At 43.8% G+C, this 19254-nt stretch overlaps 1 protein-coding gene across 3 annotated transcripts in view; it reads left to right on the top strand.

Moving 5' to 3' along the window:
• LOC110500609 (synaptopodin-2) overlaps positions 1-19254 on the top strand; it is a 39016-nt gene that overhangs the window by 16803 nt on the left and 2959 nt on the right. Inside the window, exons 2-5 of one of the 3 annotated variants that reach the window (XM_036958067.1) lie at positions 4946-5097; positions 6416-7215; positions 10126-11939; positions 11985-15895. In XM_036958067.1, the coding sequence (XP_036813962.1) occupies positions 4946-5097; positions 6416-7215; positions 10126-11939; positions 11985-13658 (4440 nt within the window). In that variant the 3' untranslated portion in view covers positions 13659-15895. Of the gene's footprint in view, positions 1-4945; positions 5098-6415; positions 7216-10125; positions 15896-19254 lie in introns of those variants that run through there. The other 2 variants (XM_021578062.2, XM_021578061.2) reach the window with 2 other exon arrangements.

Here is a 19254-nt window from a genome sequence, read left to right as displayed (position 1 = left end):
CACTTCTGTCATCCTGAAGTGCTTTGAGAGGCTAGTTAAAGATCATATCATCTCTTCCTTACCTGACACCCTAGACACACTTCAATTTTCGATATTTTGGACTTCAGGGTACAGCAGAGGGAGCACACGCAGGGGACACACAAGTATGTCTCTACAGATTGGGAGTCCCATAGGGCGGCGTACAATTGGCCCAGCTTTGTCCGGGTTAGGATTTGGCCGGGTTAGGCCTCATTGTAAATAAGAATTTGTTCTGAACTGGACTTGCCTAGTTAAAGGTTCAATAAAATAAATTAAACTACAATTCTTGTAATTTGTGCAATAACCAATTACTGACACAGTTGTTTCAGGTTTAATGGAGAATTGAATAGAAAACAAAGCAGATTTTTACCACCAAAGTGAAAGCAAAAGGGATGGTTCATTTGCATGGTTTGCTGCTATATACACGGTACATTAACATTTTAGTCATATAGCGGAGACTTAACCAGAGCAACTTACAGTAAGTGCATTCATATTAAGATAGCTAGGTGAGAACCACATATCACTGTCAAAAGTACTTTTTTGGGGGAAAAAACAAGTACACGGTTTACATTTTAGTTTGGGTGGGGTAAGACCGATGTCTTATTTAAGATATTATTTTAAGAAGATTGGCAGGGACTGCTGTCTTAGCATCAGGGGGAAGCTCGTTCCACGACTGGGATGTCAGGACAGAGAAGAGCTTTGACTGGGCTAAGTGGGAGCTGACCTTAGGGGTGGGAGTGCCAAGAGACCAGAGGTGGCAGAACAGAGTGCTCAGGTTGGAATATAGGGTTTGAGCATAGCCTGAAGATGGGAGGGGCGGTTCCCCTTGCTGGTCCGTAGGCAAGCACTGTGGTCTTGTAGTGAATGCGAGCTTCGAATGGAAGCAAATGGAATGTACAGAGGAGAGGGATTTGTATGAATAACGATACACACGTTTTGTCCTCCACGCCCCTTAAGAACAGCCATTTAAACGACACTGGCCACTCCAGTAGGTGCTGCACTGACCATAAGAAATTAACTGCCAGTGCTGGATACTGTTTAAAAAGGGCCAATCTGCAGATCAATCATTAACAAAATTGGACACCACGCCACTGTTTCGATAAACTGCCGAGGGAGAAATGTAACCACACAAATGTATAGACAGAGCTATGGATGAAAAATTATAGTTAACACAATCTCTTTACACTCGTGGGAATTGGCCTATAGGGATACATTTAACTGTTTTTTACAGATATGAAAAGCATATGCATAGGCATTGTAGCGACTGAAAGGGAACAGTTTGGAGACTATGGGGAAATTATTAGACCAAAGTTGAGGACAACAGTTCACTTGACACAAGACTGAATCCAAACATTACACTGTTGATTTAATTTAGCATTTTACATTCACTGTACTTTTTGCTGCATTTGTTGATAACAACATCTGAAAATACTCTGGTTACATTCAGTAACACGATAAGGATATTCCTGGAAAATGTGGGGTAGGTGCAACGTAAGACAAAAAAATGACAAGGTTTTAAGTGAGAGGACTAACTGGTTTCTCCAAGTGGCCACAGACTCTCAATAGGGTGCACAGTTTCTAGGTAATTTCAATGCACTTTTATAACTCAAAGAAGGTTCTTTTTTTGAGCTCTCCTACAGTGCCTTGCGAAAGTATTCGGCCCCCTTGAACTTTGCGACCTTTTGCCACATTTCAGGCTTCAAACATAAAGATATAAAACTGTATTTTTTTGTGAAGAATCAACAACAAGTGGGACACAATCATGAAGTGGAACGACATTTATTGGATATTTCAAACTTTTTTAACAAATCAAAAACTGAAAAATTGGGCGTGCAAAATTATTCAGCCCCTTTACTTTCAGTGCAGCAAACTCTCTCCAGAAGTTCAGTGAGGATCTCTGAATGATCCAATGTTGACCTAAATGACTAATGATGATAAATACAATCCACCTGTGTGTAATCAAGTCTCCGTATAAATGCACCTGCACTGTGATAGTCTCAGAGGTCCGTTAAAAGCGCAGAGAGCATCATGAAGAACAAGGAACACACCATGCAGGTCCGAGATACTGTTGTGAAGAAGTTTAAAGCCGGATTTGGATACAAAAAGATTTCCCAAGCTTTAAACATCACAAGGAGCACTGTGCAAGCGATAATATTGAAATGGAAGGAGTATCAGACCACTGCAAATCTACCAAGACCTGTCAGTCCCTCTAAACGTTCAGCTCATACAAGGAGAAGACTGATCAGAGATGCAGCCAAGAGGCCCATGATCACTCTGGATGAACTGCAGAGATCTACAGCTGAGGTGGGAGACTCTGTCCATAGGACAACAATCAGTCGTATTTTGCACAAATCTGGCCTTTATGGAAGAGTGGCAAGAAGAAAGCCATTTCTTAAAGATATCCATAAAAAGTGTAATTTAAAGTTTGCCACAAGCCACCTGGGAGACACACCAAACATGTGGAAGAAGGTGCTCTGGTCAGATGAAACCAAAATTGAACTTTTTGGCAACAATGCAAAACGTTATGTTTGGCGTAAAAGCAACACAGCTCACACCATCCCCACTGTCAAACATGGTGGTGGCAGCATCATGGTTTGGGCCTGCTTTTCTTCAGCAGGGACAGGGAAGATAGTTAAAATTGATGGGAAGATGGATGGAGCCAAATACAGGACCATTCTGGAAGAAAACCTGATGGAGTCTGCAAAAGACCTGAGACTGGGACGGAGATTTGTCTTCCAACAAGATAATGATCCAAAACATAAAGCAAAATCTACAATGGAATGGTTCAATAATAAACATATCCAGGTGTTAGAATGGCCAAGTCAAAGTCCAGACCTGAATCCAATTGAGAATCTGTGGAAAGAACTGAAAACTGCTGTTCAAATGCTCTCCACCCAACCTCACTGAGCTCGAGCTGTTTTGCAAGGAGGAATGGGAAAAAATGTCAGTCTCTCGATGTGCAAAACTGATAGAGACATACCCCAAGCGACTTACAGCTGTAATCGCAACAAAAGGTGGCGCTACAAAGTATTAACTTAAGGGGGCTGAATAATTTTGCACGCCCAATTTTTCAGTTTTTGATTTGTTAAAAAAGTTTGAAATATCCAATAAATGTCGTTCCACTGTACCCGACCAGCCACAGGAGTCGCTAGAGCGCGATGGGACAAGGACATCCCGGCCAGCCAAAACCTCCCCTAACCCTGACGACGCTGGGCCAATTGTGCTCCACCTCATGGATCTCACAGTCGCGGCCGGCTGCAACACAGCCTGGAATCGAACCAGGATCTGTAGTTACACAGCTAAGTGCCTTCCCCCAGTGCCTTAGACTGCTGCGCCAGTCTTGTTTACAAACAATATAATAAATACTTTGGGTTCTAATGGTGTACGACAGTTAAACTTAGCTTATGAGGCATTTATAAAAGGTATATTCTTGTATACGTATATCATTAATTAAAAAGTCCAAAAATCACACATTGCACCTTTAAATTTTTCCAAATCATACTAATTTCACTAATAACCACATACAGAGTATTTACATGTCTTTCAACTCTATATAGTTTCATCACAGTGGTAGTTGCATAGTTCCTTTACTAGATGCAATCTAGTTACAGTTGATTCACTACAGCTTTATAAAGTGAAGGGTTATTGCAGTAGTATGTTATATTCATCTACAATGCATTGAGCATGTTCTACATGGATCCACCACATTTTATTTCTCTAATATTTTGCAATCTTGCTCTTAACCTTCGAGATCAGTAAATGTCATTTCAATAAGTACAGTAACATAATATCACTGTGCCAACAGTACACAAGTGACACAGTTATATTAAATGAAATAAGTATCAATGTCAGCTGAGTCCATATATTTCCCTATTAGTTCAGCTATTGTACCGCAACTGATGATTGAGTGATGGAGTTGAGGTGGTTTGGAGCTGTAGATACAGTACCACTGTCACCCAAAGTGCCAGAGAAGGTCAGTGGTAACTCCTGCACTTAAACACCCCCTGCTGCTTGGCTATTCTGAACGTCTGGGTTACGGCTCTGAACGAAGCAGCAATTTGCATTGTTGGGTCACACGACGAGCACCTGTTGTGGTATGTTCACTGGTGGGCACTGTGCGCTCTGATGTCACATTTGGAGAGATGGCCTGTCAGGATTGTCCACACTGGCTGGTTACACTGGCTTTTGAATATAGTAGCCAATGGGAGCATTGGGTTAACATGTGAATACAGTGGTGATTTCCTATGTTGACCTTTTTGTCAGCAGTTGCTCTGAAAATGTATGGCGTGGATTAGTATTGTAAGGGATTGTTGTGCCATCATCTAAGTCAATGATATCTAAATGGCGGTACTGTACTGGTACACATTTGTAGCATTTGAACTCGTATCAATAAAGACCTTATTTAACTTTGGACTCCTCACTGCAAGTGGAACAGAAGACTTTGGCTGAGCTTTGCTGAAGAGTAACCTTGTCTGAGACCCAAAGACTCAAGTTGGCTCCCAGAGCTAATGCCACATCACTAACATCATCTTAAGTCTTGCCAATGACCAGGGACCCGATACCCACTTGATTAAACATATACTCAAACCTTTTGAATGGCTGTCCTCATAGTCCAAGAGAACCATGGGGACGGTATTCTGTATTTTATCCAAGTAGATGTCCAATTGAAAATGTGATCTACAGTCATGTAGAGTTTGAACCTGGGCATCTTGAGATAGCTCACCAAGTTAATGCCTAGAGCTAGATTATCAAGTCTTCAGATCTCAGGAAATGTTACTCATCACGCAACAGTGGTTCACCAAAACCAACTTCGTTAAAGTAAATACCGTAACCTGAGTAATTGTTGTAGTGCCAGGTGAAGGAAAAAAATATATAGATATATTGTGAGGCATGTCATTGTGACTCACCACTGTTTGTCATCCCATAGGTGGAAGAGGGTGGTCATGCGTCCCTGGCCGGGATCTGCGAGGGGGACGAGGTGGTGTCGCTGAATGGAGAACCCTGCGGGGAGCTTTCCCTCCCAAAAGCAAATGCTCTCATTGACGCCTCCGTCGACTGCCTGCAACTACTGGTCAAAAGGTAACGCCGAAAGCTGGATTTTTTTTTACTATTAACTACAACATTGTTTTTCAATCAATTTTTTTTATGGGAGAAGTCAAGATCATCATTTCAACGTCGGGGTGCTACCAGGGTTGGGGTCAATTTGAATTGAAGAAAGTGAATTCAGAAAGTGATTTGAATTTGAAAGATATGCTCTTTTTTTCCAATTACTGAATTGGAATTTCAGCTTACTTCTTGAATTGACTTGAATTCAAATCGACCCCAACCCTGGGTGCTACCGGTTTACCAAGGTTTAACCATCCCCAACTCAATGCTCTCAAAACCTACTGCTTGGTCCTATTAACTGGGCCATGTACTACAAGGCATGGTTCAACACAACAAATCACCAGTGTATTTGCCTTTAGACAGCATGCTGTAAATGACCTGCCCTTGTACTTGGTTGAGTGGCCTGGAATATGGTGGGCGGACAGACAGAGTGGCTTTATTGGCCAGTGCGTTGACCTTTGAGTCGCTTGGCTGCTGACGAACCAGCTGCCCGCTCAACAAGCAGCTGTTAAACAGTTACTCAGTGGGCATCACACATCTGGTGTGCCATGGGATATTGGTGCCATTGCCCATATTTAAGGCATAATTTAGATCACCCGGCAGGCACACAGTCCCTTTGCAAGTGGATCGTGTTACTCTAAAGTGGCTAGCCGTCTTATTTCCCCATCATGCGTAGCACTCTGACGTCAACAGACTAGATGGGTGAAAAGCAATTGTAGGACTTTAACCATGCCACTTTAAGTCTCTGGTGACAGACTGAACACAGACCAGTTCACACTCAAGATTTGGTTCTGGGTGTCGAGATTATGCCAATTTTAACATTTTTGGTCACATCTCTCATCCCCTTCCCTTTGGTTGCTAGGCTCCAAATGACTCCAATGTAATAACTGTAGTCACAGAATGACATTCTGTTTTCCTCTATGACACTGAAAGGGGAAATTAAGTGAGGCCCAATTGAAATGTGATTACTTTCCACTTCAGTGTTTCACTCCAGTCAAATAACATGAGGGACGGAGATTGAGTTTGCTTGATTAAGGTGACCACTTGAGGGCCAGTGGTTGATGAGATAGATTTAGTTAACACAAAGGGCAAGTGCACGGGTGCGTAGCACAATATTCAACGATATTGCATATTGGAAATCCAGGCAATCAAATTATGAGATCAAAAACACTATAGTTTTGTAATTAGATGTTCTATATCAGTCCCCAGATAAGACATATTAACACAGTATGCTCAGTTTCAACACTTGGCTAAGTTTTTTTTACAATTTTCATTGAACTATTTCATACAGATGGCACACCCTATCCCCTGAGGATTTTCATTCAGAGACCTACTTTGGCACAAGGGAGTCCTCTGGTGAGGCTTTGGAAAGCACCACCCTCCACATCCTGTCCCCTGGCAGGTCCCAACCCACCAGGGAGCTCTACATCGCTGATTCCCAGGACGAGGCCTACTATGGGGAGACGGAGAGTGACACGGAGACCCCCGGAGGGATCCATCTGGTCCGCACCCAGCTCTGCGTACCTGCGCCTGAGGAGTGCCAGTTCCCCAGAGGAGGAGGGGACAAAGGTCGAGAGGGACCCCAGGGGGGGAGTTTCTCCCCTGGGGCAATGGTGAAGCTACAGTTGTCCCTCGCCGAACACAGCCTGGAGGATCCCGTCTGCACCTCCCTGGGGAGTGCTCTTGGAATAGAGGGGGAGATTCAGGCGAGAGAGGCCCTCAAGAACGAGGCCCTCCTTCACACCACCACCCACTCGCTCTACGTCCCTTGCCCAGCTAGGGAGCCCCTGAGTCAGCATGGAGTGGTGCTGAGCTCCCCCTCTCTGCTAGGCCAGGTGGAGGTCACCCTGCAGCACCCAGCAGCCGGGAGGGGCTCTCCTCGCCTGGTAGAAGGGGTAGTCGTCTATGGGGCCAGTGGAAGTGTTGGTGAAGCCCCTGGGGAGGAAGGAGGAGGGAAAAGCCAGGGAGCTCCCGCCTCCTTCACCGTCTCCTTTGGAATTCCCACAGAGGGGGCGGAACCAGCAGCGGAGCGAGACTCAGATTCAGAGAAGGACCTTGAGAAACCTAACAAGCACCGGGCCAAGCACGCCAGTGAGTACCCCATGCCTTTTCCCTTCCTCTTATCTCACTGCCACTAGTCATCCTTTGTGTATGAGTGTCAAATTAGTGTTGACTTATAGGGTGCACTGACTCAGACCTAATAGCAGACTGACATAGCACTGCTGTGAACTTCATTTGTTAACGCAACTCTGGATGGCATGTGTGCATTCCTTAGCCCGGTGCTCTGTTGCACGCTAAAATGTGCCCCCCAAAATAGTAGACAATCTCTCTTACTTGGGAGGGGTTTTGTTTGGATTGAAGCAGAGAGGTCCAGTTCAAGGCTGAATTATACTAGTAGTATCCAAGATCACAGAAGGCAGGATTGTGGCCATTTACTGTATCTGGAGAAAGATAGATAAAGAAAGAAAGATGTGAGATAGAGCTAAATAAAATATATATTGATATAGAGGAGAAAGAAAGAGAGAGAGATGGGGGATAAGAATAAATAATTCTCATAATATTTGTTTATTATACATTTTAATACAAAATGCCCTATCAAATGTTTTCCCCTAGCTTTGAATATGGGCCTGATCAGGATGTGTCTTCCAGAGATAGACAGGGCATTACATTGAGCCATGCAGGAGGACATAAATAAAACACCAGTGCATTGATGATGCCTGTAGAAATGCTCTTTGATGGACACCAGCATATGCTGCACTGGCCCGTTACCCGATCCTTTAAAACGGCTCGTCTTAGCCTGCGCCGTACAGAGAGCGTCGCTCACTGCTCCCCGTCTTCCTTCACCTTGAGGTTAGTCTACTGTGGGAAAACATTTTTTTAAGGATGGGTTCTTTTATAAATCACCGCTTTGTGTTTGCATGTGTGGGTACGGTTGGGGTCGTTAAAGAGTGTGTGGGCATGCCTGTCGTCGCCTCGGGTTTAGGCGACAGATCCGAGAGTGGACTTACAGAAAAGGGGTAAAGGTGCTTGGGTGATGGTGAATGCACTTTTGTCCCACAGGCTAATATTAATATGTTCTATGCTCTTTTATTCACTCCAACTATTGGGCCACCCGTTGAACAGGCTGTCACAGCTGAGTTAATATCATGTATTATTGGGGAACAAACAAGGAGTATATCAGGCATGGGTCAGAGAATTAGGTAATTGCTTGGCGTGTTAATTGAATAGAGATTGTGTAGATTGAGTGAACAAATTTGTGATACGTCTTGACACTAAGTAAAGGGCATCAAAAGCCAACTATAAAATCAGGACCAGGAAAGTATTGAATGAATGATGTCTATGAAAATATCAATTTATAGGTTATTGATTGCACTTGTCATTTGAGGGAGTTTTACAAATTCGTTTTGGATTGAAATATTTCAATATAAAAATGGGCTGAATCAAATAGTCCGCATTGATATTTAGCTCATGCTGACTTTAAGTAACTAATAGCATGGTCTGATTTGAGTATGTCAGCATGTTTGCCATGTCTTTCATTTTAAAGAGTAATTGGTTATATAAAGTGATTAGTGAGTGGTTTCTTTCATGTATTTGGATATGCTTTCATAATGCCATTAGGGTGGACGTTCAGTGTTAAGATGTATTCAAGATTATCATTAACTTTAGAAAATGTGGTTGCAGTGCAGAGTACTGGCATCTGACACCAGCGCAACTTGGTGTGGCAAACAGAAATCAATCAACGGAAAAGTAATGAATCAAAGTAATTCAAATCGCAGATTAAATACAGTGAGCTCAAAAAGTTTTGGGACAGTGAACATTTTTGTTGTTGTCTTGGCTCTGTACTCCAGCACTGTGTATTTGAAATGATACAATGACTCTTTAATTCAAATTGTATTTTCCTCCATATCGGTTGAACAGTTTAGAAATTACAGCACTTTTTGCACATAGTCCCCGCATTTTAGGGGACCAAAAGTATTGGGACAAACTCACTTATGTATATTAAAGTAGTAGAAAGTTAAGTATTTGGTCCCATATTCATAGCACGCAATGACTACATCAAGCTTCTGACTCTACACATTCTTTTGATTAATTTGCCGTTTGTTTTGGTTGTGTATCAGATTATTTGGTGGACAATAGAAATTAAATGGTAAATAGTGTATTGCGTCATTCTGGAGTCATTTCAATTGTAAATAGGAATAGAATATGTTTCATAAACACTTCTACATAAATGTGGATGCTACCATGATTACAGATCATCCTGAATGAATCGTGAACAATGATGAGTGAGAAAGTTAGACGCACAAATATCATACCCCCAAGACATGCTAACCTCTCATCATTACAATTACACGGGAGGTTAGCATTTCTATTCTTATTTACAATAGAAGTGACTCCAAAATGACACAATACATTATTTACCATTCATTTCTATTGTCCACCAAATAATCTGAAACACAACCAAAACAAACAGCAAATGCATCCAACAAATGTGTAGAGTCACAAGCTTGATGTAGTCATTGCGTGCTATGAATATGGGACCAAATACTTAACTTTCTACTACTTTAATACACATAAGTGAATTTGTCTCAACACCAAGTATTTTGGTCCCTTAAAATAGGGGAACTATCAACAAAAAAGTGCTGTTCACCCGATATTGATGAAAATCCCCTCAAATTAAAGCTGAGAGTCTGCACTTTAACCTCAGTCATTATATCATTTCAAATGCCATAGAATTGCTGGAGTACAGAGCCAAAACAAAACAAGTTGTCACTGTCCAAATACTTTTGGAGCTCAAATAGGAAGATATTCATTTGTGATATTTTACAGAATGCATGTTATTTTTACGATGCATGTGCATCCAAAAGGAAAGATTTGTGGTGGTTTCAGTTCTACCCGAGCTATTATTACCCATAATATGCAGTTAAATGAACTAGGCAACAAGAAGCAACCATTTGAAATATCCCTCCTCTCTCTCCCTCCCTCCCCTCCTCCCCCTCACAGGGCTCAGGCGCAGTGAGAGCCTGTCAGACAAGCAGGTGAAGGAGGCCAAGTCTAAATGTAAGCGCATTGCTATCCTTCTGAACGCTGAAGCTCCCAACCCCAACAACAAGGGGGTGTTGATGTTCAAGAGGCATCGACAGAGGGCCAAGAAGTACACACTCGTCAGCTACGGCACCGGTGAGAGTGAACCAGAGTACGAGGTCGACGACAGCGACGAGGAAGACGCCAGAGCGATCAAATTCACCCTCGTAGCAACCACCAGCGGATCAGAGCTTGAGGAGGACTTTATCACTAATGCCCAGGGCGGTGGCAGAGTGCTAACCTTCGACTGGGACACAGGACTACTCGAGATTGAGCGCAAGCTCAACTCCGGAGAGGAGATGGAGCAACTGCCCAACACCACGGGAAAGGGGGCTACAATGTTCGCCCAGCGCCGCCAGCGCATGGATGAGATCGTTGGCGAACATGAGGAGATGAGGCGCCAGGGGATTCCCGTGGAGGGGGTACAGGAGGTGGAGAAACATGCAGCCTACAAGCAGATGGAGGAGCGCTCGTACATGCAGGCCACCACAGAGAGGCAGGCCTACATGGACTTTAGCGTGCACCAGAAGCAGCAGCAACAGTATCAGAAGTACCAAGAGCAGCAGTACTATGAACAGCAGCAGCAGCAGCAGCAACAACAACAGTACGAGCAGCAGCAATACCAGCAGCAACAACAACAACAGTACGAGCAGCAGCAGTACCAGCAGCAACAACAATATAATCAACAGCAGCACCACCAGCAGCAAGAGTACCAACAGCAGCATATTCAGCAGTACTCGTCTAACATGAATGGCATGGCCAACCATCAAACCAATGAAATGCAGAGTTCCATGAGCAATCAAACTGCCCAACCCTTCTCATTACAAAACCAGATGCCCGCCCTGTTTTCTCCCCCAGTGAGTGGGAGCAACCAAGAGATGATGGGTCAGGGAGAGCAGATTGCCTCACGCGACGAGCGCATTTCGACGCCGGCAATCAAGTCTGGGATCTTGCAGGACACAAGGAACAGGTTCAAGGGCAAGCCAATGTTCAATTTCAAACAAGCACCCAAAGTGTCACCCAACCCCGAGCTTCTGAATCTCCTCAACAGGAGTGACAAGAAGTTGGATTCCGAGTCATGCACGGAAGAGGACTACCTTAGCTTGGGAGCTGAGGCTTGCAACTTCCTCCAGTCACCAAGGGTCAAGCATAAGACGCCTCCACCAGTCGCTCCCAAACCCATCATTAACCCCAACTCTCCACCCTGGTCCCCTCAGCCTGAGCTGGCCAACCAGGAGTTGCCACTGCATGCTGAAAATAGCGTCCCTGCACCTGCTGCAGCCCTTGAGACCGAGTCCGCCCCAGAACTGGCCCCAGAGCCCTCCCCTCCTCTTGCCCCCCAGGAAGCTCCTGTTCCTGCCAAGCCCCCCTCTCCAGCCAAACACACATGGAGTCCCCCAGGGTCCCAGGCACAGCAGCAGCAGCCCCAGCAAGTGCCAGCCTGGGGAGGAAATGGTCCCTCACCAACTCAGCCTCATTCGCAACCCGAGCCTCAAGTGAGTTCCTGGGCTCCGGCACTAACACAGGCATCACAGCAGCCACTTGTGAGTACTTGGCCACCTGCTGAAATGAAGCACCAGGCTCCAGCTCCAAGTAAGTCCCCACCACAGCTCCCTTGGGTGACTCCCCAACCACCTCCTCCTCAGCCTCAGCCACCCATGAATTCTTGGGCTATAGCGCCTGCCCAGTCACAACTCCAATGGGTTCAACCTCAAGAACAGCAACAGCCCCAGGCACCTTGGGCTCAACCTCAAGAACAAGCACAGCAACAGCCCCAGGCACCTTGGGCTAAACAACCTCAGCCTCAGTCTCCAGAACAGGTTTGGCCCCAGGCCCAGCCTCAGCCACCTTGGGTGTCATCACCTCAGCCTCCAATGAATGCATGGACACCACCACAGAGCCATACCCAGCCACAACAACCACCTTGGGCCCAACAAGCTCAGCCCCAACATCCAGCTCAGCCTCAACCCCCTATGAATGCATGGGCCCCAGCACCTGCTCAGGCTCAGGTCCAGCCTCCATGGGCCCAGTTATCTCAAGAGCAAGAACAGCCACCCATGAATGCCTGGGCCCCAGATCAGAATCAGGCCCGGTCACAGCCACCTTGGGTCCAACCACCTTCAACCCAATCCCCACCCCAGCAAAACTGGCAACAACCACCTCCACAGCAGGCACCCTTACAGCCACCTATGAATGCATGGGCCCCAGCTCAGGCACAGCCTCAGACACACACAAGTACCTGGGCCCCACAACCACAGCAAGCCCCAGTGAATACTCAGACCCGGATGCACAGAGTGTGTCAACCTTCTCCGAAACCTTGGAATGCTCCACAAAGTGCTCCCTGTTCTACTCCTCCACCTCCGCCACAGCGAATTAACTCTTACACACTTGGCGAAAGGTCCTCGTCACCCGTCATCAATCCAATGGCAAGCGTTTTGGCACCAGTAGGAGGAATGGGCTCGGCTTTGTCGATGCCAGCGGTTAGGGGGAAAGGAGCCGATTTGTTCGCCAAGAGGCAGTCTCGTATGGAGAAGTATGTCGTGGATTCGGACACTGTGCTGGCAGCCACTGCACAGGCAGCTCAGCAAGCCCAGGCAGCCACTGCGCAGGCAAACAAGGCAAGGCCCACGTCGCCCTCTCCCTCCGTACCTCATCCTTGGAAATATTCGCCCAATTGCAGAGCTCCCCCTACATCGAATTACAACCCCATACAGTCCCCTTCCTACCCACCAGGGGCCATTAAGCAACCCCCTCCATCTAGCCCTGCGGTCAAAGCAAAGAAAGGGAAAGGCAAACCTGCCTGCAAACCCCTTGCCGTTATAGATGTCATGAAACATCAGCCTTATCAGCTCAATGCGTCCCTCTTTACTTATGGCCCAGCAGTGGAGGCTGCCGAGGCTGCCAAGGCCGCCGCACCAAAGCCTGCCCCAGTCCCTCCAAACCAAAACCAACCAATAAGATATGAGCAAGCTGCCCCTGTCCAGCCGGCTGGACAAATGAATGCTCCCTATTCACAGCAGCCCCAGCAGCTCTACGGGATTACCCCTCAACCACCCATGCATGATAGTCCATACCACCCAGCCTCACCTAATGCTTACCAGCCATCTAACAATCCCTACCAGCAGGTTCCTGCTGGTCCTTACCAACATCCATATAATCCCCCTTACAAACAAGCCCCTCCAGCCCCTTATCAACCCCAGCAGCAAGCTCAAAACCCTTCTTACCAACAGACCCCCCAAGGTCCTTATCAGCCAGCCCATAGCCCCCCCTACCAAGCAGCACCCCAAGCCCCATACCAGCCACTACCTCCCAGTACCTACGTGGTGCCCAGCTTTCCCATAGCGGCAAAGTCTGAGTCTATCTCTGGGGGCAGCACCGCTCCAAAGCCCAGGTTCATGGCCAAAAAGAGTTCAGCCCAGGTGTGGAAGCCAGCAGCTGTGGGGAAAGAGTGATTCTGAAAGCATAATTAAGTGATCTTTGCTTAAAAGAACAGTAGATCTAGTTACATGCACAGTACATTCATACAAATGCTATATATTCATAGAAAGCTTTTAAGATGCCTTTTCAACATTTTATAGCCAACATATTTTTCTTAATAAATGCTAGAATTTTAAAAAGGCCCGATGCAGCTGTTTTGATCTCAATATCAAATAATTTCTGTGTAAGAATTAAGTACCTTACTGTTTTATTTTTTAATTAAAATGGTTAAAAAACAAACAAATTGCGTCTTAGCAAAGAGCAATTTCTCAAGCAAGAATTTTGCTAGGACTGTCTGGGAGTGGTCTAAGTGAGGGGCCTAATTGAACGAGCCTAATGGGAGGGTTACATAACCTGAAAACTAGATGTTATTGGTAGAGCGTTTTTTAAATCTTTGTTATTGGTATATTAACTTATACTGCCTGGTGATGTCGGCAGGCAGGCCAAAACGCCATCCCACCAAAATTTCAGGCTCTTACATTAAAATGGCATTATCATAATTTTCACAATTCCCCAGTATTATTCCAACCTCATACTGTGGAAAAATATATATAAAATATATATAAAACACAGGATATTCACATTTTTGACTGCACTGGGCCTTTAATATATAAAGTTTGGATGTATTTTTCCACCTGCTATGCATTCACTCTTTACATGTATACAACTATATAATATCTTCGTTTTTCAAGCAAAGCTTTTCAATGTTGGTTTCTTTGCAATATTGCAATGCACAATACATAGAAAATTAAATATATGATATTGGTATATCTTAATTATCTAAGCCCAAAAATGATAAAATGTAGTTTTTCAGGACATCCACAAAATGCATTCAATAGACTTGTGACGTGAACCAGTGGAGCCTGTGAGCAGGCATTGCCAGAATGTGAACGAGGATAATAGCCAGCAAGAATTCAGAGGAACAGGTGAATGTATATTGCTGAGAAAGTTAAAATTGGAAATGAGAGAAGCTTGAAAGGGAATTTAAGAAAAGGTTGGAGTACTAAGGCGGTGTGTGAGCCAGTGACAAGTTTGATAAGATCTTCTGCAATATCAACAGTGTATTTGTTAGCTGTCAAGATGTGCAATAATTTGTCAAAATTGACCTTGAATGATTATTAGTAGCGACTAAGAGGTTTAAGACACCGAGAGCTTGGCACGATAAGGCTCTATCTGCTAAAAGACCATTCTGAGATAATTGGCTGTACAGTTTCAAACCCTCATTGGTTTGAATGGTGTCAGCAATTTTTTATCTTATTCTTTTAAGTGTAACAACATGAATTGGGGGTATTTAGAGTAATTTATAGGTAGAGAACATTGAACAGAACAAGACTATGTCAATGACAACATTTGGACAACAATGTAGATAGAACCTTATCGTCCCAAGCTCTCGACATGGTTAGGGAGACCAGGAGTGGTCAGTGGAAACATATTTAGGGTCAGGTTTGAGAGCCGCCTGGCTTCATTTGACATGTGTTTTGTAAGTACAGTGACGTTACTTAGATTTGGTGGATATAATGTTCATATGCAATAGTGAATAGGAAACATGGCTACTTCATTTACCAAACATTCATAAATTGCATTGCAAAAAGGGAATGTTTTGTATTTTATAAATTGAAGTATACATATAAGTCTAGTATTTTTTTGTTAGGGTCCCGTCTCCTGGAGGTGGAAGGTACTTGCACAAGTTTAAGATGTAGATCTGGTACAATTGCATTCAGTGTCTTCCAAAAGACCCTGCTTGAATTGTTTTAGATTCATTTTTACCAGTTATCGCGTCATGTTAGGTCGCTAAATGTACACTTTTCCATGTCACAGATTATGTGTGTGCGTGAGTGAAAGCTGTCGGTTTGGGAGGATTAGTGGGCTTGTATTATTTCACCAACATGAATGGCAGTCGCTCACTAGACCTCCAGCTATTCTGTCTTTTCTCACGCTTCTAATTTGAGCTTTGCATATTTTTTTCCTATGTTTCTGTACACCTGCTTTGGTTTAACATAATGGCCAAAAAAACCATTATAAAAAGGGATATTGAAATAAGCAGTTACAGAAAAGTGGGAGTTTGGATGAACCACCCTGTCATTTGAATGGTATACATTTGTTAGGAGAGTTGCTTTCTCTTGTTCTGTCGATTCTTTTTCTTTTGTTTCTTTTTCATAGTGCACTTTCTGTACGATTCATGTCAGTGCCATTAAAATGCCTTTTATCCTTACGTTTGTGTTTCCTTGGTTGGCCTCTTCTGCATGCATTTTCACATCCCATTCTGCCCACTCTTTACTTTCCCTCTACACCTTCTTTATACTTGTCACAACTCTGTTCCCACCTTACCACTGCGCCATATTTTCTGTAGAAAAATTACAAAAACACCCACATTCATTATTTTGCTACTTCCTAACTCAAATAGGAGCACCCAGGGATTTTTGGTTTGGATTTTTTTAAACAGTAGCACGTCTTAAACTATTTTCAGTCATAGCGAAATACAAATAGTACGTTCAATAAATCACAGCCTGAAGGAAGTTTGAGAACATAGTGTGAACTAGAATAGAGGAGAAACAAAGTTGCAGGTACTCCATGTCACCTTCTAAACAACTGACATGTTTATTGGCATACCCAACATGCTTTTGTGCTGATAGAGTGGAGGTAGCTAGCTACCACTGTTAGCACCATCTGTGGTTAAGTATCGTAAATTCAAAATGGTGGAGAGCCAACCACTGTCCAATAATAGCTCACTGCTCACAGGCTATAAAAGCCTTGTTACAAGCCAGCTGCCTCTGCTTAGAAATATGATGAGTCCCTCACTCGAACTCTAGACTTCTCTAGAATTGAGAAAAGTGCTCAAAAAGCACACTCCCATCCCTGAACGCATGGTGACAGAAGGGTATTTCCAGCTTGGACAACCTCATTGGATAAGACTGGAGAATGAGCAAGCTCTGACCTACAGTGTAAATGTTTACCCGTCTGGTCTTGCATCACCACGTCGTGTTGGGAGCCATGTTAGAGAGGTTGTCAAGGGGATGTCGTCTGTTGAGTGGGAGTTTTAATATCAATTCGGTGCCCACCGCAGGCACAGGCTATATCGGGAGGGAATTTGATCATCCTCACTTCCTGTTCTGGCCTTTTGGCTGCACCGGTTTCTTAAAATCTCACATACTGTCGATTTATGTATTGTTAATGCATTCTAAGCGAATAATTATTTAGGTGTTCTTCTTGGTTGTACATTTTAATAACTGTAAAGAGCTCTGTATGTGTTGTGGGAGAGGCTTTAAGTCGCAAATAAAGACTAAACTGTGGCAGATTTATGGCTGAGGAATGGGACAGTTGCAGAATGAATGGGAAAACATTGATTGATGCACAACATGTTGTGTTTCCTGGTGAACTGAATTATAGAAGACCCCAAAACGGTTTGTCAACACGTCCTCATCTCAGTATTTTCCATTGGATGTTGTCAACAGATTTAATAGATTGCGCTTTCTTACAAACCAGCGACGTAGGAGTATAAAATCCCTGTGTACAGTAGCACTGTCACGCCAGCCCAGCAGACACCCTTTCCAATGGACCCAGCTGCCATGACATCATTAAAAGGCTAATGCTAGGCAGACTCCCCAATGGTGTCGTAAAGCCAGACTCAATGGTGCCCATCTAAATTTGATGTCACCCCTCCAACCCCAGGTAGACACCCAAGCATTCCCTGCGGTGGCTGGAAATCAGCGATTAGTTCATGCCTTTCCTTCTATCCTGGTCAGAGGCTATTTTAAGCGTGAGTCGGGGATTGAATACATAAATCTTGATAATCTGACCCATAACACTGATGCACCGTATGTGGAGCAAGTCAAACATCTGTCTGAAAACACAAAAACCTCTGACAAACGTCCACTCCAATGACCTACAGATGTAGGAGCTTAATCTGATCCAGTTTGCTACAGCAGGAAAATAATCCTGCAGCAACAGGAAATGTTAAATATTATGTGGATTATAGTTAATGGCCATTTTTGTAGGGGTTGATATATTTTTCGTAAGGGGAAAATCAAACCTTTTTAAACCTAAAATACACCACAAGTTTTACATTTCCTGCAATGCAGAAAAGTAATCTTGCAAAAGGTTGATCAAATTAAGATCCTATAACTGTACATGGCCTGTCCTATCCTGGGATATCATACGGTGTTAAGGCCAATTCCATGTCCCAACCTTACCTTTCAAAGGTGGCTTAAAGTGCAGGTTTGGTTAATTTGATTACTGTCAAACTTGGCAAAACACTTGGATTAACATTAGGTAACACACTTATTCATACTCCACCCACATTTAACAATCGTCTATCTGTTAATTTGATTAACAACAGTAAGCTTGAGCTACAATTTAGCAATGTAAAAAAAGATAGAGGAAATAAAATAGAATGTTGTGACAACAGGGGGAATATAGATTTTTCCATAGATAATCATTTTCAAAATCTACTGTACATCCCGATAAACAAATAAACCAAATGCAATAAAGGCAACATCCTTTCACGTGTACAAATCCTCTTTAACATCAATCTTGAATAAAACATGACCTAATGTAGCTACATTGTCTAGTAATCTACTTAAGCCGATTCATATGCGTCCCAGTCAAAATAGTGACAGCTGGATCGCAAAGACAATTCTTGGACTCTTCTTACAGCTTACCGGATATCTTGTCTCACTAAACAAGTTAGTCATCGAATTTCCCCCTAAAAGGAATTGTACAATTCCATTTTATTTTTCTGCCATTGACAACATTCTACAGGAGTTGATGTTGTTGGCTGTTCTTACACTTATTCACCAGATGGCAGCACACTCCCTTTAGAGTGGTTTAAATTGCAGGAAGATTGTTCTGCCTGCACTGCCCAACCGACACACACATTTCCTCTGCCTGTGCAGGGATCCTAATAGGGAATTAAAAGGGACCTGTTCTTTGATACAATGAGAGAGACAAGATAACGGCCCTTGAGAAGCTTTGCTGACTCATTGAGACACCTTGCAAGTGATGCTGGTAATCCACAAAGCCAGTAAGATCCAATTTAAACAAGATAAATGTGGCTCATTTTGGAAACACACTCGTAAGCCAATTGTTCTGAGAAATCAAAAGTCGGGCAAGTGTTGGAATTGTGACAAGAAAAAAATTGAAAAGTACATTCTTAGAAAAAAGGGTTCCAAAAGGGTTATTCAGCTGTTCCTATAGCAAAACCCTTTGTGGTTCCAGGCAAAACCCTTTTTGGTTCCATGTAGGACCCTTTTTGGTTCCAGGCAGAACCCTTTTTGGTTCCATGTAGGACCCTTTTTGGTTCCATGTAGGACCCTTTTTGGTTCCATGTAGGACCCTTTTTGGTTCCATGTAGGACCCTTTTTGGTTCCATGTAGGACCCTTTTTGGTTCCATGTAGGACCCTTTTTGGTTCCATGTAGGACCCTTTTTGGTTCCATGTAGGACCCTCTGTGGAAAGGGCTCTACATGGAAACCAAAATAGTTTTTCCTGGAACCAAAAAGGGTTCTTCAAATGGTTCTCCTTTTTTTCTAGGGTTGTAGCTTCTTGAATAGGAATCCTCTATCAAGTTGTATC

The sequence above is a fragment of the Oncorhynchus mykiss genome, chromosome 21 (genome assembly GCF_013265735.2).
Source record: "Oncorhynchus mykiss isolate Arlee chromosome 21, USDA_OmykA_1.1, whole genome shotgun sequence".
Lineage (NCBI taxonomy): Eukaryota > Metazoa > Chordata > Actinopteri > Salmoniformes > Salmonidae > Oncorhynchus > Oncorhynchus mykiss.
This window is presented reverse-complemented; position numbering and strand designations above follow the sequence as displayed.